Raw genomic sequence first — 26,812 nt, 5'->3', positions numbered from 1 at the left:
CTCTCTTCACCCCTCGCCCCTTCTCTTCACCCCTCGCCTCTTCTCTCCACCCCTCGCCTCTTCTCTTCACCCCTCGCCTCTTCTCTTCACATCTCGCCTCTTCTCTTCACCCCTCGCCTCTTCTCTTCACCCCTCGCCTCTTCTCTTCACCCCTTGCTTCCCCTCTTCACCCCTCGTCTCTCCTCGCCTCCCCTCTTCACCCCTCGCCTCTTGTCTTCACCCCTCGCCTCTTCTCATCACCCCTCGCCTCTTCTCTCCACCCCTCGCCTCCCTTCTTCACCCCTCGTTTTCCCTCATCTAAACCATGGGAAATGTGCTAGGTAAATAAGGCTGCTGGAGATGTGTGGGAGTTAGCGGATTATTTGAGCGACACTTAATAATGACGACATATTAAGAGGATTACGTTGATCCGTTGTGTTATGTTGAAAAGCGGGAGATCATGCGACAACAGCTGCGTATAGCAGAGGTAGAAATTAACTCATGTAATATAAGCGTTTCCGAAGATCTGGAATTAATTGAGTTCTTTTAGCGAACAAAATTATCTAATATATGTGAAAAAGTAGCTAATTTTTGCAACAAACATAATAAACATTTTATTATGAATACGGAAAAGGAACTATCACTTTCAATTAATAAGTGTAATTTTATCCAGAACATCCCGCTTCGTTAAAGACAAACCTTCTGTAGGTACTCATGTCATTATAGTCTTCTAAAATTGCAGGTTAAAACAATTAATTCAAAAGCGAAGAAAACGCTTAGCATGTTAATCGTCCCTTCAATAAAACCTTCCTTATAAACGTACATGTACTTATATTCTATATATTTATTGAAACATTATGATTTATGGCTCGAAACATTATGGCTTTGTATGATTTCAGTTTACACAGCATCCATTAAAGTTTAATAGATTTTAATTTTAATTATTTTCCCTCTGATCACGAGAGATTCAAGAAAAACACATTTCTTTTCAGTGAACTACAACATTGACAAAGATCTCTTACAGCACAAGAAGTTGTTGCCAATACATGCCACGCATCACTAAAAATTGTTGCCATTTCATACCACAAAGTGCTAAAAATTGTTGCCATTTCATACCACAAAGTGCTAGAAATTGTTGCCATTATATACCACCCAGAGCTAGAAGTTGTTGCTATTACATAAATTTACTAAAATTCCCTTCCAGAAGTGCATGAAATTTTTTCAAATCATTACTGCTAAGCTGCGAATAAATACAATCGAAATTAAATTCGCAGCGAATGCCAAATCTTCACGAGAATTTTTTGCCTTGAAAACCGCGAGGCGTGACAAGCACTGAGCAAAAAACTCGTCCCGTTCACCGTAATCAATTCACCATTTGTTATTCAAGCATAAAATTTCAGGCTCCGTCTGGCTGCGCCTGTGTCTGTGCCTGTGTCTGTGCCTGTGTCTGTGCCTGTGTCTGTGCCTGCACCTGTGCCTGTGTCTGTGCCTGCGCCTGTGCCTGTGATTGCGACTGAGTCTGTGTCTGTGTCTGTGTCTGTGCCTGCGCCTGTGCCTGCGCCTGTGCCTGCGCCTGTGCCTGCGCCTGTGTCTGTGCCTGCGCCTGTGCCTGTGTCTGTGCCTGCGCCTGTGCCTGTGACTGCGACTGAGTCTGTTTCTGTGTCTGTGTCTGTGTCTATGTCTGTGTCTATGCCTGCGCCTGTGCCTGCGCCTGTGACTGCGACTGAGTCTGTGTCTGTGTCTGTGTCTGTGTCTGTGTCTGTGTCTATGCCTGCGCCTGTGCCTGCGCCTGTGTCTGTGCCTGCGCCTGTGTCTGTGCCTGCGCCTGTGTCTGTGCCTGTGTCTGTGTCTGTGTCTATGCCTGCGCCTGAGTCTGAGCCTGCGCCTGGGTCTGTGACTGTGCCTGTGCCTGCGCCTGTGCCTGTGTCTGTGCCTGCTCCTGACAAATATTTTCCAGAATACCTCAGCAAATTATACTTCTAATCACACAGGTTTTTCTAAAACAAATGCTTGAACTGTAGAGATATTTGATATCCTATTTGAATGAATACATCTGTTTTATTAATTAAATATAATTATGAGCATTCCAATGTATGTAGCCCATAGAACAAAGCGTAAATTCAATTTAATATCACTTCGAGTGCAAAAATTAAAGCGCGATTTGTATATATTCGGTGATATGGGTAGCCGCTATATTGCAAAAACTACCTCTGGTTTATCACCATCAAATAATGCCGAAGCCGTTCGTAAATTCCATGGTCTGAGTAACCACGCTTCCTGCAATAAAGAACAGAAATATAGAAGCGACAATTTACAGCAAAACCGTGCGGTCAAGCCTCGGATATCTAAGCCATTGCCACCCATGAACACCAAACGGAAATTTCTTTCAGTACGTTATTCCTACCAGGATTGTAAGCTATTATTTCGGTAAAATATCAGTTTCGTAGTGCAGCGCAATCGAGCAGCCGCACGACCGCACGCAGCAGCAAACAAATCGTAAAAAATAAACTATTTCAGCGTCATTATTGTCTATATAACGCTACACGCTACGGTTTCATCCATGCTTAAACCTATACTTAAAAAGCATATAGGTTCTCCTTTGTACCTCTATCAGCCGTACGGTGGCTACCTATAATATTTCTAAAAGTATTATAAACAATGTTGTCATCACTTAATATATCCATCTTTTATCCTCCGATAATCCATCTTTAATCCTCTGATAATCCATCTATAATACTCCATTAACACGGATGTGATAAAGGAATTGCGCTATAGGGCCGCATGTGAAAACTTACTCAAGTGCACGTAGCTACAGATTTCTCGTCTTTGATTGGTGAGTTCAGTTTTAAAAAACCGTCAGTGATTGGCTTACGGAGTTACAAACTCGTAACTATTTTTTTATAGTGTGGCCACTGGTCATTTAACAGTAGAAACTGTGCATTTGATCGCAGGTCATCAGCTTAAGCTCAAAGTTCACATCCGGGGACCTAAATTCAAACCCTCATTTTTTTGTTTAACATTTACGTTAATTTGTTGTTATTTTCACGTATGCGATCATGAGCTGAGTAATTATTTATGTAATTATAAGTAAAACACTTAACAGATTCTAGACCGAACACTTGCTGCTGAGCAACAATAATAATGATTAATATAATATTTTAAAATTATATGCAGACGGAAACAGCAATTTGAGAATGGCGTATTTTGCATATACGCATTTTTTCTGCGTGCAGAAAGATATAACTTTTTCTATACATTTTTAATGCATTTTTTGTGAGAAAAGAAACAACTTTTTTCTTGATGTTATACACACATTTTTTGGGGAGATGTAAACGAATGCGCAGAGGTGATATCATATACCATGCATTCCAATGACGACAAATCCGTAGGCAGCATTTAGAATTAATTTCTAAATTATATATTTTGTTATATAACAATAATTCGATTTAATATCATTTAAAACTTGTAATGGTCCGGGGCCATCTATATATGCTAGAAAATAATGGGAATCACCGAATATTATAATCCTTGATTTTAATTAGTAGTTGAATTTTGAGTTGATTTGAATTTGTGCAACAAATATTACTCAGTAGCCGAAAACTGAAATCATAATTTTGCAACTTATTTCAAAACAGCGTTAACTAATTGTATGTACCCTACACTTGACTTCTTCACAGTTAGGATATTGAGTTAGGTCCTGTAGTGAAATTTTCGAACTGAGGATTTCTAGGAAACTAAAAGTACCTACTTTAACTCCAATTTTGAAAAAACTTCAATTTTTCCAGAGAAATTTCAGATTGTAAATGTTTTAATTTAATTTGAATATATTTATATCAGCATGGGATTATCTTATTAACATTAAAGTGACTATGATCAGCAGCCATTGAGTGTCCAGGAGGTGGATAACGTTACCCTCCGCGGTGGCTCTCGTTAAGGTTGAAACTCGAGGGAAGGATTCGTGTAAATTCAAAGAAATTATCCCCTCAAACCTCTTATTTACATCCAGCCATTTCCTGGCGAGGGCGAGAACTGTAGGCAAGCTTTCGTGGAATTCATGACCCTTTCACAGGCCCTTGTCCTTTTGTCCCCTTTACCCGTTTGTATTATGCTTTCCTTTGGCCCTTTTTTCATATTATATATTTTTTCTGTGACGTAATAACATTTACTCATCAGTTTCCCCATTCACGTTGGTATTTTTTAGGTGTTGAGACAGACTCATTCTTTGGATCCGAATATTGAATGAGCTCGGTAGTTACTCTCAGTAATAAATTTTCTCGTTCTGGATCCCACTCATTTTCTGCTAAATACGTTGAACACTGAAATTTTTTAAATCTTAAAAAAACTCAAAATTCTTTAAAGCTTCTTCAGAAATTTTTTTGGAATTCTAGAAATATCGAGTTCTTCTTTAAATTCTTACACACAGTCCAGACTGCCCCCCAATTAAATTATGTAAGTCGTAAATTAGTGGCCAATATGCATGTTATCGTAAATCTTTTAAATTAGAATTATTTCGATAGTTTCAATGAAGAGCGAAATTGAAAGTGCAGCAATTTGACAGACGGTTTTTCAATTACGTTACTATATTTTGGGCAACAAATTCATTCATTGGGTTGGAACCCTTTTTAACGGCGGTGTTATCATTTTCTGCCAAACTTTCTGCATTTATTTTAACTGTCAATATTGTCAAACTTTAATGATAGAAGCAATTTATAAACATCGAGAAGACGAGTACATAATTATCAAATATCGACACGAATTGGGCAAAACAACAAAAATTTGTAAGTAATACAAAAACATGATAAATGCCTAAATATTACAGGTGAGCTTCACTGCGCTTGAATTTAAATAATTTTTAATTAAATGAAAAGTTTGAGCCGAGCTCTGTGCGATGTACATAAATGCCATGGAAATAAAGGCGAGATCCACTCCAATTATACATAATTTAATTAAATATAAATCATAGGTAAGTTCAGTACATAAATGGCAACTGTGATAAGCTCAAGCCTTTAAATGCCAACGTTTGCAGTGCATGTTATCAGACTGACATTTTCTGGAATCAGATTGCAGAAGCGGAGCTGATGGCAATCCGTAATGTCTGAAGTGCGGAAGTTGGAAATTCACTTCAATATTGTTATAAGCATGATAAATTATCGTCATTTTATAACTTTAGTCGGACTGCATAGGTACAATTGTAACAAAACTTAGTGCGATTTCAGCGTTGCAAAATTACGCAATCTGACTTGGTGATAAGCACAGGTTTGAAAAAAATTTGCTAAATTCTGTCAACAAAAACACTCTGGTTCAAGTTTAATGTGCAATTCGTTGTTATGTCAATGCTGTTCGTCGCCTGAGGAGGTTTGGAACATGAATAAATGAATAAAGAGTTGCATAACCAAGAATTCCAGTGCAGAACCCAGAACTTGAAATTTTCAAAATACAATGACATTTTTTTTATCGCCGTATATAAATCGTATATAAGTATTTACATCATAAGTCTGCTTCAATCGCAAATTCAGATTAAGAATATTCAGATGATTTAAAAATAATTATACTTTGCCTGAAAATTCTTGATGACGTTTAAATGTAAAAATTTCGTTGGTACACTGGCCCTCACATTTCAAGTAAATCAGGCGCCGTGCAGAGGCCATTTCACGGTTTACGGTTTATTTTACGGCCGTTTACGGTTTATTCTAGTTCCTAAGTTCTGCCTAGGAACTCAGCACTCACAGAAATGACTGAGACTTTGTCCAAATAGTAATGCGTTTTTACGACGTTTTTCTTATTTTCGCTTCGTGTCCGTCTGTCTGTCATCAAAAATTCAAACCATAATTTAGAGCACTTCTGAAGATCATAGAAACTTGAAATTTGGCATGCATGCTTATGCTGCCTATCGATTCAAGATTTGATCATCAGAAGTAATAATTAAAAAAAACTTTTTTAATAAATTTAAAACCATTCTTAAAAACCACGTTTTTCTGGTAGTTACAAACTAAAAACAATGAAATAAAACAAATAAAAAGAATTTAATAACCACGTTTTCATGGCGGACAAAATAGAAAAACATCAACTCTCACATAACATTACATAACATTCTACATAACTTTAATGATATTTAAGACTGAATGTATTTTTGTCCGTTAAGAAAACGTGGTTTTTAAAAGTATTTTATTTGTTTTATTTGTCCTTGTGTTGGTACTACCACAAGGGCAACATTACGTAGTGCCGCACTACGCCCGCTCTCCCCTCGTGCTGTTGGTAAAAAAATGGTTCACTAGGACATGACCCATGGATAGTAAAAATAGTGGACTGTAATAATAGTGAGTTAAATTATGAGGTAAAATAGTAATAATAGTGAGTTGAATTGCGAGGTAAAATAAGAGCCGCCACCGTCACTCCTCTCGCCGCTTCACGTTCAAATTAAAGCAATTAGTTAATTTGCTTTAATTTGCCGAGCCTGTGTGGCAAACATGTATAAAATGGAACTATAATGTTTAAAAATTATATCTTCGAAATTTTGTATCAAATAGCAAGTTTTTAAATGAAATTCCAACAGGCACAAATAAGCCGCCTCCTGCCATCATCCTGCCATCATCAACCCTTCACACATCAACCCTTCGCACATCAACCCTTCCACACATCACTCCTTCACACATCACCCCTTCACACATCACCCCTTCACACATCAACCCTTCACACATCAACCCTTCACACATCACCTCTTCACACATCAACCCTTCACACATCACCTCACCCCTTCACACATCACCCCTTCACACATCACCCCTTCACACATCAACCCTTCACACATCAGCCCTTCACACATCACCCCTTCACACATCAACCCTTCACACATCAGCCCTTCACACATCACCCCTTCACACATCAACCCTTCACACATCACCCCTTCACACATCACCCCTTCACATATCAACCCTTCACACATCACCCCTTCACACATCAACCCTTCACACATCACCCCTTCACACATCACCCCTTCACATATCAACCCTTCACACATCAACCTTTCACACATCAACCCTTCACACATCAACCCTTCACACATCAACCCTTCACATATCAACCCTTCACACATCACCCCTTCACATATCAACCCTTCACACATCACCCCTTCACACATCAACCCTTCACACTTCACACCTCAACCCTTCACACATCAACCCTTCACACATTAACCCTTCACACATCAACCCTTCACATGTTTATTCCCAAATTATTCCGTATTTTCTTAACGCGACGCGGGAAGACAAAAGGGAAAGTGTGGCCGCGGGCGGCGGCTCCTGAGCGGCTAGCCTCCTTCCTGTTCAAGGAACCACATTCAGAAAAAATGATGAGTCTTATTGTCCAAATATTGACACAGTTACTGTCACTGATGCGCCCTTTTGCAGGGCCGAACTGGTTCAAAATGACCCACATATAAAAAAATGCAGTCCTTTTTGGACTGAGTCACATTCATTTCTTTTACAGTGCAACCCGCAGGTGAACGAAACTATGACAACTTTCGTTTTTCATGTGAGAAACTTGTCCAAATTTATTTGAAAAAAAATCTAGAATATTAATTCGGTTCAGGGTAGAAAAATGTGCAATGAATGCGACGAGTGAAATTAATTGAAAAAAAATAATTGGCTCGGGTAACGGGAACAAACACTGAGAAAAATCGATGGTTCACATTGTCCAAATGGTGACACACTTTCTGCACCTGAACGCCCTTTGCCGCGCAAAATTTAATCAGAATGACCCATACAAGCCCAGAAAATAGTTTGGACAATATTCCACTAATTTCTGTGAGTATGACAACGGAAGTTTTAAACTAGAAAAAAACTTCCATTGATTGCAGGACAAAGGATTAAGAAATAAAGACAGGAAGCGATGAGACAATATTTGATCGCCTTTGAATAAAGCAATATTTAGTCGCCTTTGTTCACATCTAAGCCTGGGATTATCTCCGCTTACGACAACAACGCTGACTGCACTCAGAAACAGGAGTGGGTCATTTAGTCAAAATCGTGACACACTTCTTTGCCCACAGCACGAGCAGAGAGTAGGCGCAGTACCGATAATCCGTCCTTTTGCCGGGTCAATTTTATAGTTAGGATGACCGACAAGAGACCAAAATGCCTCATTATTTTAACAATGTGCCACACATTTCTCGGAATGTTTCTATGCATTACACACACATGGCCGAATTACAGATGGCCACCCATCTGTCTCCTATAATTAATATACAATTATATACATAATCTTAAATTAACGCCGAATTAACGATGGCAGCTCGTTCACTTCTCAAGGCGAACCCGGAGCGTCAGTTTAGAAGCGCACTCAGGCAAATAAGTGCGAAATTTGTCCAAATAATGATGCAGCTTTTCCTATTAATTGGATCAACCATGACCCAGTTTGACAATTCAAAATGGAGTATCAGAGTTAAATGCGGAGTTCGTATCACAATTTGGACGATATGACCCATAGATTTTTCCGAGCACTCCTTCGAAATAACAATCCACGCCCTGAAGCGTTGCTATCACAATCTCCAACGACCGTGATTGTTTGTAAAATAAGTTACTGATTGTTATGTGAATGCTTCCTGCGAGTCCGTGTATAGAATTTATTTTTTCTAGCTTAGCATGACTGACATTATTGGTTATTTGTTAATGGTGATTACTTATTCTCTTTTTAAGGTAACGTAAGCCTCTGCATTGTGAGCATGCCACCACTTATGGATAAGCATTTTTAGCAATAATTAATAAAATAAAAATAATAAGGAACTATAAATAATTATGGGCAAAATAATAAAAATAGTTTTAACATAATATTAAAAGCAACACTAATCATAATTTTTGTCCGAGCATTTACCATATTTTTGTTCTCATGCAGTGTCGTGAACAACGTTTCGTGGCTGGAAGCGTATATAACATATATAACATTCTATTTAACTCGAATGCCTAGCGTGACACTCCTTTCTCCAAAAGGTAAAACATCTACAATTTCCTTGTCCGATGGTAGTTTTTAACAATAATAAGTACAGATTCAGAAATACGGGATACGACAATGTACAGTTTAAAAAAACATGCATTCATCGATGCATGGTTGGGAGTTTCCGGATTGTTCCTAAACTTTATTTCTGGTGAAAATTATGTGCAGACAAGGACCGGTTCTGTGGAGGTGGTTGCAGAACCGAAAGTTTTACGTAAGTCTGCCCGACGCGGTGAACCAACAAACCTTTGTTCCCTCTGTCACTGAGAAAGATAAATGACCTCAAGGAGCAATAGCTGCCAGACTTTTGCAAGATGCTCAAAACGATATAGCTATGCTGAGATCTGTGGCCACCATGCATTTACCTCATTAAAAGTTACAAGCTGTTTATTGGAGGCTAGCCAATGGCCGACGAGATATGACTCCGATTCGTATCTGTAATATCTCTTCGCTAACGAGTGTTAAGTGAAGGGTTGAACCGACACCTGTGATAAGAGTTTGGCAGGAAATTAACAGAGTGAATGCTTTTCTATTGAGTTAGAATGTTAGATAATGCAGGAGCTGTATGTGAATAAAGATGCATATGGTACAGATTTGTGATGAATTGAGGGGACGTACAGCAGAGGCGATTAAATGCAATCAAAAGCTTCTTACAAAGTTTCTGCACTTGGTGCAACTAAAGACAATTCAGTGCAAAATTCTAAGAAAATAGCACAATATTCATACAACTTTAACTCATAAAAATCATTTGTGGGCATAGTTTATTACATTAGCCACAGATTGGGAAAATAAACGATTCTAATTAAAAAGAAAAAAATTAGGAGTACTGCAATTAAAAAGGTCAAGAGGGCAAGTGCCGACCCTCGACACGATCGTCGGTCCCGAATCACCTGATCGTAACTTTCCTTTCACTTGGCAACGTGTGGATCAGAAATTGATTGGCTTCAATATATGTCATGGGGCCAGACCCTGTCACACGCAAACCATACGGACAGAAACCCTCGATGTCCCATGTCAAAAATCATCGACGTGTTACCATCGACCGACAGAAATATGTCCTTGTTTCGGACATACTCGTCCTAATGGATATTTTGGGAGTGTGTTTCGGACACACTCACAAGGATATTTTAGCAGTGTGTTTTTTTCGGACACACTCCCCCCAAAAAGGATATTCGATATGACCGATTACTTCTTAACCATTGATGTCGATAGTGGCCGCGGAACCATGAGTTGAAGGTACCGGACTTATCGTCGATACGAATCTGTGCAGCTGACCGTTCGTAATAAATGGTTCTATTGTTCGTGGCATGACGGAAGCTTTGACTTGAGAATTGGTCACAGTGATCGAGGATATTCGAGAGAGAACTAAGAACTAAAAATTAGAAATGGAGAACTAGAAAATGTTCAAGTGTTCTTTGAACGTAAGCAACTTGTACTGTAGATTAATTTTTATACTTTGAGATAATAGTAGACTTTATGATAATAGTAACCTCAACATTATTACTATTCTACCTCACTATTTATGTTGTAAATATTTTTCTACACATGTTATGTTATACATGCTATGATGTGGAGTTTATTTTGCACACATCTCCCTGCAAATGTATGTTGTACATGCTATGTTGTAGATGTTATGTTATGCAAGTTATGTTGTACATGCTATGTTGTAGATGTTATGTTATGCAAGTTATGTTGTACATCCCACCACCCGTCCCACCACCCGTCCCACCACCCGTCCCGGCCACCCATCCCGCAACCAGTCCCACCACTCATCCCTGTCGCCAATGAGGGATGGCGGGGACGGTGGAAGACGCCGGGGACGACGGCTGGCGGGGACAGTCGTCAGCCGTTCAAAAAAATTCAAGTTCTCTAATAACTTTTTTAGTAAAAATCACACCTACGGCGTTTAATGGTTCAAAAGTAAATAAAAATTAGCAAGATACGTTTTTACTTGCTTTTGGTGATAATACTGTGATTTTTATGATAATTTTGATATCGATCATCAGATGTAGCAAAGCGCATCTCGAACATTTAAAAATCATAAATCTAGCAGAAAAATAATCATATAACCTGGCATCTAAAACCCCATCCCCCACTAACCTGTTATCCGTGATTTGTAGACATAATAACTATTAAAAATACTACCATTCTAAAATCATATATGAAAAAATCATAGATGCATAATAGACTATTGTTTAGATGCTTGTCGTGGCCGACCTTGATTCGTCCATAATTTTGCGCTAATGTTCGGCAGGCGCGACATTTAAGCGACCGGTGGCAATTAAGCCTGCGTCGCCAGCCTTGTATGACGCTGTGATGTTTTTTTTTTTTGGGGGGGGGGGGGGGGCTCGATTAATAGAGTTTGATTTTCGCAGCCTTAAAAGGCGAGAAGCTGCACTACAGATATACACGGCGGCACACAGCAGGTCAGCGTACAACAAACAGATATACACAGCGGCACACAGCAGTTCAGCGTACAGCAAACAGATATACACAGCGGCACATAGCAGCTCAGCGTACAACAAACAGATATACACAGCGGCACACAGCAGCGGAATACAGACATACAACAACATGCAGGTAAATATGCTAAACGAAATCGAATACAAACGCAATAATATTGTTTATTTAACACACACAACAGGTAAACGCTTGGACGAAACAATGTGCACCGGTGACACAGAGGAGCACTTATAAAACACACAGACACCCAGGCCTCACACAACCAAATAAAAGCATACAGACACACAGGCCCACAGGCAATACACAACCACACAATAGGACACAGACACCCAGTCCTCACACAACCGCAGACGAACATTCAGGCACACAGACACAGATGCTCGGCACAAGCTTTTGTATAGACAGAAATACACAATTATTCTAGACTGGCCGAAGCCTTGAGAACACTGGTCTCTATTAATCACAAACATTGAATAGGAAACAATGCAGACAATAAATAACATGGGATTATAGACCTCCTTATCTCTTTGTTATCCTGGCTCCACCTTGTCCATCGAGCATCGTTGACATTGAATTTGTGAACTGGAGTGATCACAATTTCTGCATTCATTCTAATTCGGGTGAATCAAACACAAAAATATGCTGCGTGATAATGAATTGAATCATATTCAGTGCAGCGTTACAGCATTTCTTGCTATAAAAATTCAAGATCTTCCAGTTTTGCGCTACAAGAGGAAATGCAAATGTATTAACCAGGATATCATATGTGTGGATGATAAAAATACGAGGTCGTATACATTTGTGTGGATCAGATAAATATTAGGTATTATCTTGGCATTGTCGTGTATATATAATTTGTTAGTATGTTAATTTCACGAATTAATATCTTGGCATTGTCAAGCATAGTTTTTTGTTTGATTGAAACGCGTATCTTTCATGTCGTGTATCATTTAAGTGGATGATGTTATTAAGAGTCATTAATCTGGCGTTGTTTTATATCATTTGTCTGGATGATAGTCCCTAGGGCCGAGACATATGGCGTGCGTAGGGCAGGGCGTGTCCCTATGTACATATGAAGATAATTCGGCCACCAGCGTCAGCACAAGCCTGGACAAAACACGGTCTTCATGCGCCAGGAAATTAGAATTTCGCGCACTCAGCGAATTGAAAAATTCACTATAAAGAAATTCGTCAAGTTATTCATGCAGAGCATATTACTTCACTATGCGCGTTATCGAAGTACATATATTCTGTCGTTGCGCGCACAAACGAGACACATTCTTTAACTATGCTTGCTAATGAACTGATATTAAATCGAAAGTATTTTAGAAAGTTATTATATTCGTTCGTGTATATGAAGACTGATGCCATAGAAAAAAAGGGGCAGTTGGGAAGCGTATCCAGGATACTTCTCTCGGGCACTGGCAATTTTAACAAGCTTTTAAACAAGTCGAACTGGCAATTTTATCCTCAACTTATTAAAAAATTATTAAAATACATTGTCATCGAACAACAGCTGTTAAAATTCCGTCGAATTTCAAAACAGTACTTAAATAAGTTGTTATTTGTACTTGCTTTTATATACCAGCCTTTTTAACGCATTTTCTCATTTATGGAAAAAATGCACTATTGTGCTCGCCATGTCCGTCTGTCCGTCCGTCTGTCTGTCCGTCCGTAACTTCACGTTTTCATCGACGAGAAAATGCGCTCTCTGTCACTCACTGCAGTGAGTACTGAGTTATATTTAATGTGATTGCTGCACCAGGAGTTGATTAATCAACACCAAATGTATTCATAGAATCCGTATCTTTTCAAAATAAACACTGAACATTATGCATCAAATTTGTTCTTGATTATTAACTCTCACCTGATTTATGAAGATGAAATGATGAACTGAAATGACTTCTATACAATTATTTAATAAAAAATCAAGCAGAAGATGCCTTCACATGAATATTCTAATTTTGATTACCCAGCACAAATATTCTTTGTGGGAGGAAATATTATATATTTTGTCATAGGAAATATTTATTGTTTTTAAATGAAAATAAGAGTGAACTGAAGAACTCACCCGTAGAGAAGGCAGACGGATTTAGAGGCTGATTTTTCAGAGTCCGTTTGTTTTGATTCATCCGATCTGAAGCGAGAAAAAATATTTATTAATCGTAGGCATTCAAAACTAATATTACAAAAAAAGATAAAAACGTTTTATGTTTCCTGACCTGTCGTCTGATAGGCAGCACGGTTGTTTTAAATATATGTATATGTGTATGTAAATGAGTATCATTTGAATAATGATTTTATAACACATGGGAAATTGACGCTACATCACCGTTCATATTGGTAAACGTGACAGTTTTATCCACTGTTATGTTAAAGGAAGATCAAAATGAATGGAAACCATCTATAATGAGAGGCTTTCGCGATGTTAATGAAATATTAATAAATCTAATTATAAATAACTATATTATTATTTAATTATAAATAATATATGACATAATTATATTATATTTCATAAATAAAGCCTAATATAATAACGGAAAATTCTCAACGACCGATGCATTTAATTAAGTTGTCAATCAATAGAGTCTAACAAGAGGAGTTCTGTTGAAACAACAAATATTTCATTACATTTATTTGAAATAACTTATAGAAGGGAATAATAGATTGTCAATAGAAGCTTTTTAAAAGCCAATTATATAATATTTACCTATCGTAGATTGGTGATTCCAATCAACGGTAAAGATGCTAAATCGTGAAAATGTTGACCAAATTAAAAAGGATGATATCAGCATCGAACTTTAAATTCGTCATTCTATGTTATGTATCATCATTATTGTCAATTACTTACTGATAAATTAGACATAGTGTAATAGAGTTTATAAGTAACATTTATAATAACATTATTTTATTTATTGTGAATAGTAGCTAAGGTTAATGATATTGCCGATACTGATAATATTCAGGTGATGAAGGCTGTGAAACAATATAGAATGATGATAATAGTAATAAATATTATTGATATAAATGAATCAAGGAAAAAAACGTTAATACTGCCAGTACGCTTGTGAATTACATTGCAAAGCTCTAATAAATTCAAGCGAGTTGAATTATATCTAACAGCACGGCAGGTATCTACGTAGATTCGTTTGACTTTTAACTAGGAGCTCCCGAACCTTTTCGAGTCAAAACACAAGCTTACGCAGCAGAGAAAAACGTATATTAATTATAAAAGAAGAGTCGTAGAAGCTACACACCACCAAGACTATGCCAAAATTAAAGGTGGCCGACCATAATACGCCTCTGAGGTTCTGCCATCTCTGCTCCGCGTATCTTCTTCACAAATCACAGTCACGTTCAGGCTAATCCGCTTTACTCATTCACAGAAACAAAAACGACACTCAAGGCTCTACGTGTTCTAAAACACGCGACAAATACATTTGTATGTTCGGTTGCGCGTATAAAAAATGCAATTGCCGAATCATACAGCTTTGAATTGCCAGATTAAATAATGATTTATCCCCGACAGCACCTAAAAATATAGGGCAATTAATCTTCTTACGCCGGAAAATTCTTAATCATCGTACGGGCACGCAAACTTTAGAGGGATGACACACGCGAATCTGCTTTGCCTACAAATTGCCACATTTGACCAAAGAGCAGTCACATTAAGCATACTGTTCAATTCTTGAATAATTTAAAGCAATTTAGTGACTTATTTTGTCCAAATTTAGCCCTCAAAAAGTGAAAGTTGTGGGCACAAATCAATAGAATTTTGTTACAAGGTTAAGCCAGTACCGGCACTGTACCTTCTCCCATATTTCCCTTTCAGTTCCGCGCTGTCGCACGACCCTAAATGAAAATCATGGGCGCCTTTTGTATGACCTACCAAGCGCCGATCATTGTCCGCTGATAATACATCTATAATTTATACAGAGGAATAATGATTAGTGGAGCACGAATGCGTATGAGATTCGTGCACAAGCAAGAGGTTCGCAGGCGTGTCGCGCAGTGACATAGTGCAGACAGCCGCACTAATTCACGCATTAGAGCCTTCACTTGCCGGAGTTTGGCGCTGCCTTCATGTGTATTATGGTAGAAACATCGGTGGCCAGAAAAAAATAGCGGGGCTCCATATGTAGATATTAAACCTTTTAGACCACGTTTCATTTAAACATGGTAGTAGTTTATTTAAACTGTCTGGCAACGTCAGACCGGAAATGTAAAAACAAAAACCTGCGTTCAATAGAGACACGCGTTACTTCTACGCCAGTCATTTGGCCCCACTTGAAATGAGTTCTCTTGACACTTGTAACAAGATCATTTTGCAGGCTTGTTAATTCAGAATTAATTATGGATAAGTAGTTAATTCTGCACTAGGGCTTCATCAAGCCATACTTGATCCATGGGATTAGTTAATCAAGACACGAGAGAAGATAACGAGTGTCAAACAAGGGAAGAAGATTTATGGTGTAGCCGCCATTTTCCCTTTTTCTGAAACTTGTAGCTATAGAATTAGCCTACTCGACGCAGTTGATTTCACTAGCGTCATTAGCCTTCATTGTTAGCCCTTGATATACGGATGCCTGCACTACCGGAGGAACCAAGCTAGTCGGTTCGTTCGATTTATCGCTTGTTTTCGTGAATTATTGATTATCCTGTTGAATTATGGCTTTATCTTGGTTCATATATTTCATGTAATTAGCGTATATTTTGTCTTGTATATATTTCTTATGTATATTTGTCATTTCCTTTCTAGAAACCGTACATCATGGAATACTCGTTTTTTATCCTGCTATGATGGCGCGTCTATGAATAGTTCGCTAAACGTTCCCAAAGGACTAGCCAACTAGAAAGTCCTTTACATATGGTATAGTAACATAAAACCCGAAGATAATAAAGTATGGTTTTATATATTGAGTAATAAATTCATATATATATTCGCACAAGCGTCATGGCTAAAAATGTCACCAATCATCACACAAGTTGCAAACCAAGCCTGTCAATTGGTGACGTAAAACTTAAAGTAACGAACGTCGTAGAACTTCCGCTCGCCTCGTAAACATTTGAGAATGCAGGGAATGAGAATACGACGTCTGTTTACGAAGCGGCTTCATCTAAATGCAAATGGGAAATTTTCCTGCCGACTCCAAGTCATACGAACGGAAGCGTGAAAAATATTTTACATTTTTTTATTGTAGTGCGATTCTTTAAACCCGTACTCATTAGTCACAATATTCATTGCCAGCATTTTCTTTAATGAAGCCGAGATTTTTGAGCAACAATTAATTACTCGAAACCTCAGGATACATTGAAATTATATCAAATTTGTACTTCCGGTACACAAAGATGCATTGCGTATTAAAATTTGTGCATTCTGAAGCATTCAAACACTACATAAATCTTACACGTACAGCAACATAAAAAGTGGGAATTTAAGCACACAGAACAAACACAGTTCAAAAAGAAATTCTGTACGCCAAAAGTACAAACATACACAAAGACCATTCACACAAAGATACAAATATACAAATACCCAAACTGTGTATGCTGTGGCGGCGCACGACGCAACCATACAGAGCGCATGGCGCTCACGAGCCTCTATGTAGACTAGAGCGCCGCGTGTACGCACTCAAAGAAATGAGGGCGAGTATGTCCAAGAGCAGTTCTATTCTTAAAAATATTTCATACCGCCATTCTAACTAAATACGAATTTTCTGTCTTTTTTTAAATGAGTAAAATTAATTTTTTACCAAAATTTTTTCTCCGAGTAATTGACTATTTATGAACCCCAATTCTAATGAATATTGCAAAATTAAGCACCAATTTGATAGCGGATAAAAAACTTGATTTATTAAAATTCAATTTGCAATAAAGAATTACAGCGTTTCAAATTTCAATAGCAAAGTCTCCGTGCAGCTCAAGTGTAGTGATTGCAGCTTCCCATTACGGTGTATTGGTTCTCTAAATGATTGATGGAAATGCCATTAATGAAAATGCCATAGAATACATCACGAAGACTCTGAGGTCTCATCATTCGCAATCTCGCAGAGAGCAATCACGTTCATGCAATCACGGAATTGCGGGGCAGCAATCCCACTAGATTGCCTGGGCTGCCAATAACCAGCAATCAATCATAGCAGATGAGAAGCTTCCGAACAATCCGCTGATTGACTCTGCCGGGCCGCTGAACCCGATACCTTCGTTCTTTAGCTCTTCTTTTAAAATTAAAGAACGGTAATGAACAAATGTAATTATAAGTCTAAAAACTATAAGCAAGTCGGTCCTGTAGTTTATAATCCAAACAATTTTTTATGAAAACTGTCGCCCTCTCTTGCTAATCGAAAAAATATAACTATTAGACTTGAAAGTTCCACCTTAAATGCTGCTTTTACAACCGATTTTAACCAATTAAACTTGTTAACGTAAAAATCTACGTTACTTATTCGTGTTTATGTACTTTGCAATACTTGGGATTCCTCTCATGCGAAGTTGGAAATTAACAGCAAAATTTCGACATTCGCATCCGAATTGAATTTCATTGTCAAGAAAAAAATTTGAATTTTTTAAATCGTACGTGACGACCGCGCCTTACGCTGTAAAGTTCATTCACTGTAATTATTTCAGTATGCTCGGCACATTTTAATGATTTTCATTTAAAATAAAAAAGTTGGAGGATTTAATGGATTACGGTGTTCTCTGATATATTTTTCTTGCCCACTATGTATAAGAAAATCGATAAAGATAGAACTTTTGAAACTGAAGCCAAAGGTCCAATCCCTAATGCATCAGTCCTAGAAATATCTTATACAACTCCCCGTACAATTATGAGAAGTGAATATAAAATATAATCTTCCACTCACCTAAAAGGAGGTAAATACTTGTAAAATCAATTATAGAATATTACCAGTCTATTATATGCTATTCTATTTTGGGTAGTTGACCACCTCTTCATCATTGGTGATTCAGACCGTTTTTACTGGCGGCTGTTCGCCGGCCATGATAACTCAGCGAAAAACGACCATGTTTAAGTTTACCCATGATTCAGAACAAGATTGAAGAGAACGACGTGAGGTGTCACTGTTTGTGGGTCGTGATCCATATTTCAAACGCCCCACGCACGGCACTGAAAAACGATCTTACCAATCATCGGCGGATCAGGGTCGACCTATCGAATTGCCACCAATAACCCGGCCATAATTTCTATCTATGTATCTTCGCTCAACACCGACACTAGACGCCTCCTTCATCAAGCCTCTTGGTAGGCATCAATGTTCCCACGTAAATTGATATTTTCAGCGGCATGGCGGGACAGGTTCGTATTTTTCAGGAGTGAAGAATTGAAGAGATATAATTATGAAATGAAGAGATATATTTAGGAACTGAAGAGATATATTTGGGAACTGCAGAAAACTATTTAAAAACTAAAGCGATGTATTTAAGAACTGAAGAGATATTTTTGAGACATGAAGAGATGTATTTAAGAACTGAAGAGATGTATTTAAGAACCGAAGAGATGTATTTAAGAACTGAAGAGATGTATTTAAGAACTGAAGAGATGTATATAAGATCTGAAGAGATGTATATAAGAACTGAAGAGATGTATTTAAGAACTGAAGAGATGTATATAAGAACTGAAAAGGTGTATTTAAGAACTGAAGAGATGTATTTAAGAACTGAAGAGATGTATATAAGATCTGAAGAGATTTATTTGAGAAATGAAGAGATATGCGCACGCTTCCCTCGCACTTATGGACGCACATGCTCGGTCATTCCCGCCACCCACCTAGAGAAGGAACATTTGTTATCCTACATGAGCGAAAAAAAATAACTTTGCCTCCCCTTGAACAAAAAGTATCGTATTTTGCAATATCAGACTCGTATGGCAAACATAAAATGTTTTTAAAAGTTCTCCAAGCAATCTCAATCAAAAGAAAAAGTTATGTCCGTGGTACGGAATCCGAAACTAAATTAATCATTAAAATAGAATAATTTACCACCCAAATTTTTGGTAACAATTATACAAAAAATCCTAGACTTTGCAGCGTCCACCAGCGTTCCTGCAGAACCCTCTTGGTTCATTGAACCGAGCACCGGAATATATTTCACGGCGCTCGTTAATTGCACCGGTCTGGCAGAGTAGATGCGATGTTATAAATCGCCTAACTCGGCCCCAGTGAACCTTGATGTTAAAAAAACCTGAAAGTTATTCTATAACTTAGAGGGTCCGGCCATATAGGCTGAATAGAATCAATTGAGCAGCTTAAATGACCGCAGATATTGCAGCAGCGAACCGAATATGGACGGAACGGCGAGCCTCAGCAATGTTCATAAACATTACATTGCAGTCGTTTCTTCGCCGCCGGACAAATTTATAATCCAGGCAGGAATAACATTAAAACAACTGGACAAATAACTCCTCTTAGGGTGAGTAGATATTAATTTGAAATTCAAGTAGCAATAACATAGCAACCATTGGCCGAATTACTTCGCTGGATGGTCGAAAAAATGTCAATTGCAGTCGCAACAGCATTTTAAGTAGTGTTCGTACGCAATTCTTCGTGCAGCAGTGGTTTAAACAGCGTGCATTCGTATGTACAGTGACATTTGTTTGTATACTGTAAACCTACATCGTATTTTATTCTGTTGGCCGCCATTATAATTAAAAAGGATACTTAATAAGCATAAGATGCTTAAAAGACAAACGATAATCTTTTTATCATAAAAGGAAGTAAAATAAATAATCTATTTAATTGCACATGTAATAAAATTCAAACGATTTTAACGTTGCGTTGATAATGTATTTCAGACAGTGAATAAGTTTATGCGTTGTTTTATAATCTTCTCTGACTTCTTACCCAAATTATAGAGATCAATGAACACAACTAGACATTTAAAAAATGAACATTATATAATAAATAGTTTTTTTAGTGATAGTTGTTTGAATGAAATGCTTTCATCTTCAGTGTCCTACAAAGCATCAAATTTTAGGCATTTTATTTTAAAGCGTTTTTCTTTCCTCCTAATACATGTGCTGTAGGAAAGCTACAAGTTCATTACGTCTAAGCATGACAGATGCACGGCAGGACTCCAGCATCTGGTCATATAATAGCAAAAATCATGGGTGGCGTATCGGTGGCCGACGGTGGCCAATTGTTGCCCGAATAATTCAATTCGGTCCCATATTATTCCTACCGAGATAAACCTCCTCCATCTCCTAAAATCGACGAAATTTTATTTTATCTTGAGTACAGGCAATAACTATTCGCCCAACACCGCGTGGGGTCACCTCACCGTTAAAAAAACATCAGGTTATCCGAATAGGCAATTATCGGAGAATTATCAGCGGCCATTCAACGGCCGCTCAAACTTTGGCTGAGATTATCTGAATATTTTTTAGTGTGTGTATGGTGGCGGAGGTAGAATGGCTGCCTGCAGAGAGGGAAGTCCATTAAGCCTAATACGACGTCCCGTATAGAGCGTCCCGTACAGAGCGTCCCGTGCAGAGCGTCCCGTACAGAGCGTCCCGTACAGAGCGTCCCGTGCAGAGCGTCCCGTACAGAGCGTCCCGTACGGAGCATCCCGTATAGAGCGTCCCGTACAGAGCGTCCCGTACAGAGCGTCCCGTACAGAGCGTCCCGTACAGAGCGTCCCGTACAGAGCGTCCCGCACAGAGCGTCCCGTACAGAGCGTCCCGTACAGAGCGTCCCATAAAAAGCGTCCCGTACACATATAGCGTCCATACGACTACTATCGCGCATCAAGCAATTAATTAATTAAATAATATATAATTCAATGAAATTAGTCTTTTTTAGTCTTGAATTTGCTTTAGACTTTTTTTTAATGAGGTCCCTCGTGTAATCTTATGAATTATTTCATCGTAAGTGAGCATCCGATAATAAAATGCAAGTTAATATATTATGAGATTATATAGGTTGTAACATTATAACAATGATATAGATTTTGAACTCCATTACTTAAGATGTTATAGAGCGTTTTAGACACCGCGATTGTGCATAGTGAGTCACGAACGGTTTTAACATCGGCTGCGCCGAAACGTTTGAAAATTTTAGAACTTTCATCACCCGAAGCCTCAGGCAGAGAAAAGACTTCTCCATTTGTTGATATTGAAAGGAACGTTGAAATATTACCATGAATTGCATGAAATGGCTTCTGTTCACCTGATGTAATAACTTTTTTTGAGACTTTCACTTTTCGGTTGTTATTTGATGTTCTTACAAAAAGTAAATAGTGCAGTCAAATGATTGATTTCAAGTTAAGATTACAAATAAGATTATAAGTCAAGATTTACATCAATAGAGATCAACACATTCCTGACGAAGAATTCGACTATTATAAGCTGTTTCCACCACTCAATTTGCACAGAATGGCTCAATTTTAAATACATTTGCGACTTAGAACCGATTAAAATTAATTAAAATTCTTTATTACGGAAAGCTCTTCTCACTTATGGATATTTCATAATAAAAGTAGATTTCTACAACTAAAGCTCCTTAGAGTGGCATTTCCTTGAAGATTGACGAAAAAGAGAATTACAACTACATATACGGCTCGATGAAGTCAATTAACGATACACGATAAACTATCGCGACACGATAAACGAGATAAATACTACCAATAAACTTCCGCGACACGATCAACACGATAAATTCTAACGATAAACTCTCGCGACACGATAAGCACGATAAATACTACCAATAAACTCCCGCGACACGATAAACACGATAAATTCTAACGATAAATCGACCAAAATATTTTCTTCAGTGGCCGCCACCACGCAGAAGACCTGCGCGCTTGACAAGTAAGCGCGATTTTTATCAGCGTAATGGCGCGTGCAGTTCAGATACGCGGCTAAATATTGAGACGGATTACGCAGAGCTAGCTTAGCTTACAGTGTCTGCAGAGCTACAGTGTCTGCAGAGCTACAGTGTCTGCAGACCTACNACATCTAGATGTGTATAAGAGACAGGGTCAGACGTTGGTCACATTGTGGTGAGTTTGTGGTCAGATGTTGGTCACATTGTGGTGAGGTTGTGGTCAGACGTTGGTCACATTGTGGTGAGGTTGTGGTCAGACGTTGGTCACATTGTGGTGAGGTTATGGTCAGACGTTGGTCACATTATAGCAAGGTTGTAGTCGGCAGTACATATAGCACTACTGTCACTCATGTAGCACTATGTAACACTAATAACAATAATTTAACACATATAGCACTCAGCCATACACATGGCACAAATGTCACCCATGTCTGGACAAGTTGATAGAGCGATGTTTCTGCCCCCTTCTCCAGTTCCCTTTTCCCGTAGCTGCCCAGAATTTAGCCTGCTGTTGTCCTGGAAATTCATTGCACCTGTTCTGCGGGAAGAGAAATTTTTCGCCCCTTTCATTCAAATTTCGAAAATCAGTAAAAATTGTGAACTAAATTCGTATTAACTTCCACTTCAATACTTAAACGTTTCAAATACGAGAATTATTGATTCTAATGTTTGATTTCGAAAGAATCGTTTACATGTTTACCTTATGGGCAAAGAAAATTTCACAGACTTTGTCGCTTAATGAATATCACTTGTGATAAAATATTTAATTTCTTTGGAGGTTTAGTTTTAAGCTTGCAGTGCAGTGAAGACAAAGGACCGGCCTACAAGTACCCTAAGTACATCAATTAACTAACTTGCCCTCTTGCGCAATATGAAACCTAAGAGGTCGACCGTTCTTAATAGGCGCCGGCACACAGAAAAACTGACGGGTAATATTGTCCAAAATTGGTGACACACACACAAGTTGATAGGTCCAACACATTCCAAAGTATGTCAAAAAACTGAAATATTTTCTTGTCCACAGCACCATCAGGGAACGTACAACTGACCTGTCTTTTTACCGAGCCAAACTGGGTCAGAGCGACACACATAAGAGTAAAAGGTGCATAACAATTTGGACAATGTCCCATATGTTCACATGAGTGTACAAATGAAGCACATTTACTTTCGTTTAAGCTCGTCGCTCGGTTACGGCCGACACGTCGGGTGCGGATGATTTGCGGCCGAGAGTTCGGCCCTAAACGGCGCCGAGCATGCTTGGTATGTGCGGCCGCTCACATGCCGAGCGATCCAGACTCACCGACCATCTGATGTTGAAATTACGTTGACTAAACGTTTTAGTTTCAGCGAAATTAAATTGTAACAGGCGTTTTTTTAACGAAATCAACATTGTTTCAACGAAATTAATTTGTAATCAGCGTTATTTTTAACGAAATCAACATTGCTTCAATGAAATCAACCTGTTATCAAGCGTTTTTTAACGAAATCATCATTGTTTCAACGAAGTCAACTTATAATCAAAGTGTTTAAACATAAGAAATCAATAATCAACGTTTTTTCAAACAAATCTACTCGTAATCTATATTTTTATGTTATTTGCCTAGATACGAACTTCGACAATGAAGGTGGTGATTGAGCGAAGATGAAGGTGGTGATTGATCATTTTCTTATTGACGCAACTCTGATATGCAAGCTCGTACTATGTTAGGTAATAGAACGGACTAATATTAAAATAATTTTAGGGATTAATATAACGACTTATTCTTGTATTAAAGTGCCATGGATTTCGAAATGAAGAGCCCAATTAAAATAAAACACTCTCAGGGTATTTTGTCGTGCTTATGATCAGATCTTCCTTCGAATGAGACCGGAGAGTCGCTGTATCGGTGCCAAGTTCTGGAACATGAGTCACCGATACGATATCCACGTATCGAGCCATATTTGACTTTATATATACTTTACTTTACCGATATACTTTATTAAAAATTATACGCGTGGTATCGGCAGCCACTGAAGCCGGCCGACTTAGTTACTCCGATAATTTCGCGGCCATCATAAATGGCCACCGCGGCCAAATGGGCACAAGATTCCGTCGGGAATGGAAACCGTATTGAATTTCAGTCCGCGAAAACATCCTGTTTCTTTAGGGGTTTTCATCAAATATCCTAGAATATTTTACCTTTAAAAACATTTGATCAGCCTTGCATGGTAGTTTACGTGCCGAGATTTGAATTTGTTCATAATTATTAACTATTAATAAATATACCTCTGAAGTACGATTTACAACAATAATTAATATATTTTAATTATTTCATTTCTAATATCAATGATGTGAAGGCGGACCGCAACAAAGATCATAATTTACTGATTTGTTTAGAGATTTATTGCAGAGCAAGGATACGTTTCTTGCAAGGAAAGCGAGACGTTTCTTTTATAGTCCCTCTCGCTTCCCTCTCTTCACCCTTTCGCCACCCTCCCGACGCCCTCTCGCTGCCCTCTCGCCACCCTCTCGACGTCCTCTCGCTGCTCTCTCGACACCCTTTCGACGCCCTCTCGCAGCCCTTTCGCTGCCCTCTCACCACCCTCTCGCTGCCCTCTCGCCGCCCTCTCGCTGCCACCTCACTACCCTCTCGCCACCCTCTCGCTGTCCTCACCACGCCCTCTCACCGCCCTCTCGACGCCCTCTCGCATCCCTCTCGCTGCCCTCTCGTTGCCCTATCGCCACCCTCTCACTGCCCTCTCTCTGAGAGGGCAGTGAGAGGGCGTCTCTACGCCCTCTCTACACCCTGAGAGAGGGCGTCTCTACGCCCTCTCTTATATGCAATTGATCTCTCTTATATGAATTGAATTGATTGATTGAATTGATTATATGAATTGAATGATGATCTACACCCTCTCTACGCCCTCTCTGCGCCCTCTCTACGCCCTCTCTACGCCCTCTCTACGCCCTCTCTACGCCCTCTCTACGCCCTCTCTACTCCCTCTCGAAACCCCCTCACCACTCTGACCTGCCCTGCGCCAGGTAAGGCATGCCTGGTCTCCTCACAGGGACTCGAGACGCGCCAAACGCTTGCGAAAAAAAATTATCGCTACACATTAAACATTTGTTTATATTTAATTCCGCCTTAAAAATCGACTAAATATTATGCTAAACGCATCTCAATGATTCATGTTATCCAAGTTCATAAAAATTACCACATGCTTGTGCTTGAAACCATCATCAATAGAAATGTTAACGTAATGTTGGGTTTATATCGCCACTAAATATGGCAGTGTGTCGCAGAGAAAGCAACATGCCTTCATTGTGAAGGAAAAAATCAAGCGATGTTATTTAGGTTGCTTCCTTCACCGGCATTCCTGAACGGACGATGAAAATTGTAACCTCCATCGAAACTTTCAAAATTGCTCCTACATTATTTTATTTATTTTCATTTTATTGCCTTTTTGCCACTCTTGCATGGGTGGATGGCAATTGACCACGATTTACCGTTGAGCATCTCATTATCTTAATATTAAAATTCATTAATTCCACAATTTACCATTGACCGTCATTATATTTAGATTAAAATTCATTAATTGAACTATTAGATTAATTACGATTAACTTCGTTCTGGAAATCATGAATGAATAAACAGTAGCCAATGGTCCTATACCAGTCGATGATATACTGATATAATGGTCAGATGATATTATGATATAGTGGTTAGATGATAAAATTATATAATGGACATTTGATACAATGATATAATGGTCAGATGATATGGTGCTATAACGGTCAGATGATATACTGATGTAATGGTCAGCCGATATAATGTTCAAATTATTTTAAGTTCTTGTTTGGATTGTATCAACAATCATTTATTAATCATTAAATTTAGTGAATTTCACCAAATCATTTATCAATCATTAATATTTTGTGAATTTTGCCAACGCAATGTACAACACATTTAGAGTCTCAACTAAGGAACACTTGTGTTATCTTATAAATTCGGCCGGTTTTTCGATGGCCGTTGGACTCAGAAAGTTTAATAGTCATTAAATTATTTATAATCAATGGGTCATAAATTACACCAAGAAAATTAATATGTCATTATCCAAATCGAGACACACTTGCTGACTATCAGCACAAGGAGAGAGCAAACGTCGCACTGCTACTCCCTTTCTCCGGTCAAAAAGGGTCAGGATGACGTACACGAGGGCTAAAAAGTACCTCAATTTTTGAACAATGTCTCACTCATTTTTCTGATTATAAGCTTCCAATTAAGGTGAATGATATGCACCCTGAACCTGAGCTCTGAAATGTCATGAGTTCGCCCACCCATGAACAACTGAATGCTCAATAACACATAAATATCAAATATACGGACATGCTAATTGTGTTCATGCATGATTGAATTGCTTCAACAAAAATCCAAGCATTGCTCAATCAATATTTCAAGCCGAAGACTTAGAAGCCACGACAATTTTACGCGAATCCCAGTCAAGAATTCTCTTCTAAGAACGAATATATGAAAAACGAATTCGGAGAAAGTTGAATTATTAAA

General features: G+C 38.4%; 1 protein-coding gene across 1 annotated transcript in view; it reads right to left on the bottom strand.

Moving 5' to 3' along the window:
* Positions 1-26,812, bottom strand: part of LOC108666861 (protein artichoke) — a 70,035-nt gene that overhangs the window by 23,051 nt on the left and 20,172 nt on the right. Inside the window, exon 2 of the mRNA XM_018153799.2 lies at positions 13,502-13,567. Coding sequence (XP_018009288.1) covers positions 13,502-13,567 — 66 coding nt within the window. The remainder of the gene's footprint in view (positions 1-13,501; positions 13,568-26,812) is intronic.

Source organism: Hyalella azteca, unplaced genomic scaffold (assembly GCF_000764305.2).
Source record: "Hyalella azteca isolate HAZT.00-mixed unplaced genomic scaffold, Hazt_2.0.2 contig6532, whole genome shotgun sequence".
Lineage (NCBI taxonomy): Eukaryota > Metazoa > Arthropoda > Malacostraca > Amphipoda > Hyalellidae > Hyalella > Hyalella azteca.
This window is presented reverse-complemented; position numbering and strand designations above follow the sequence as displayed.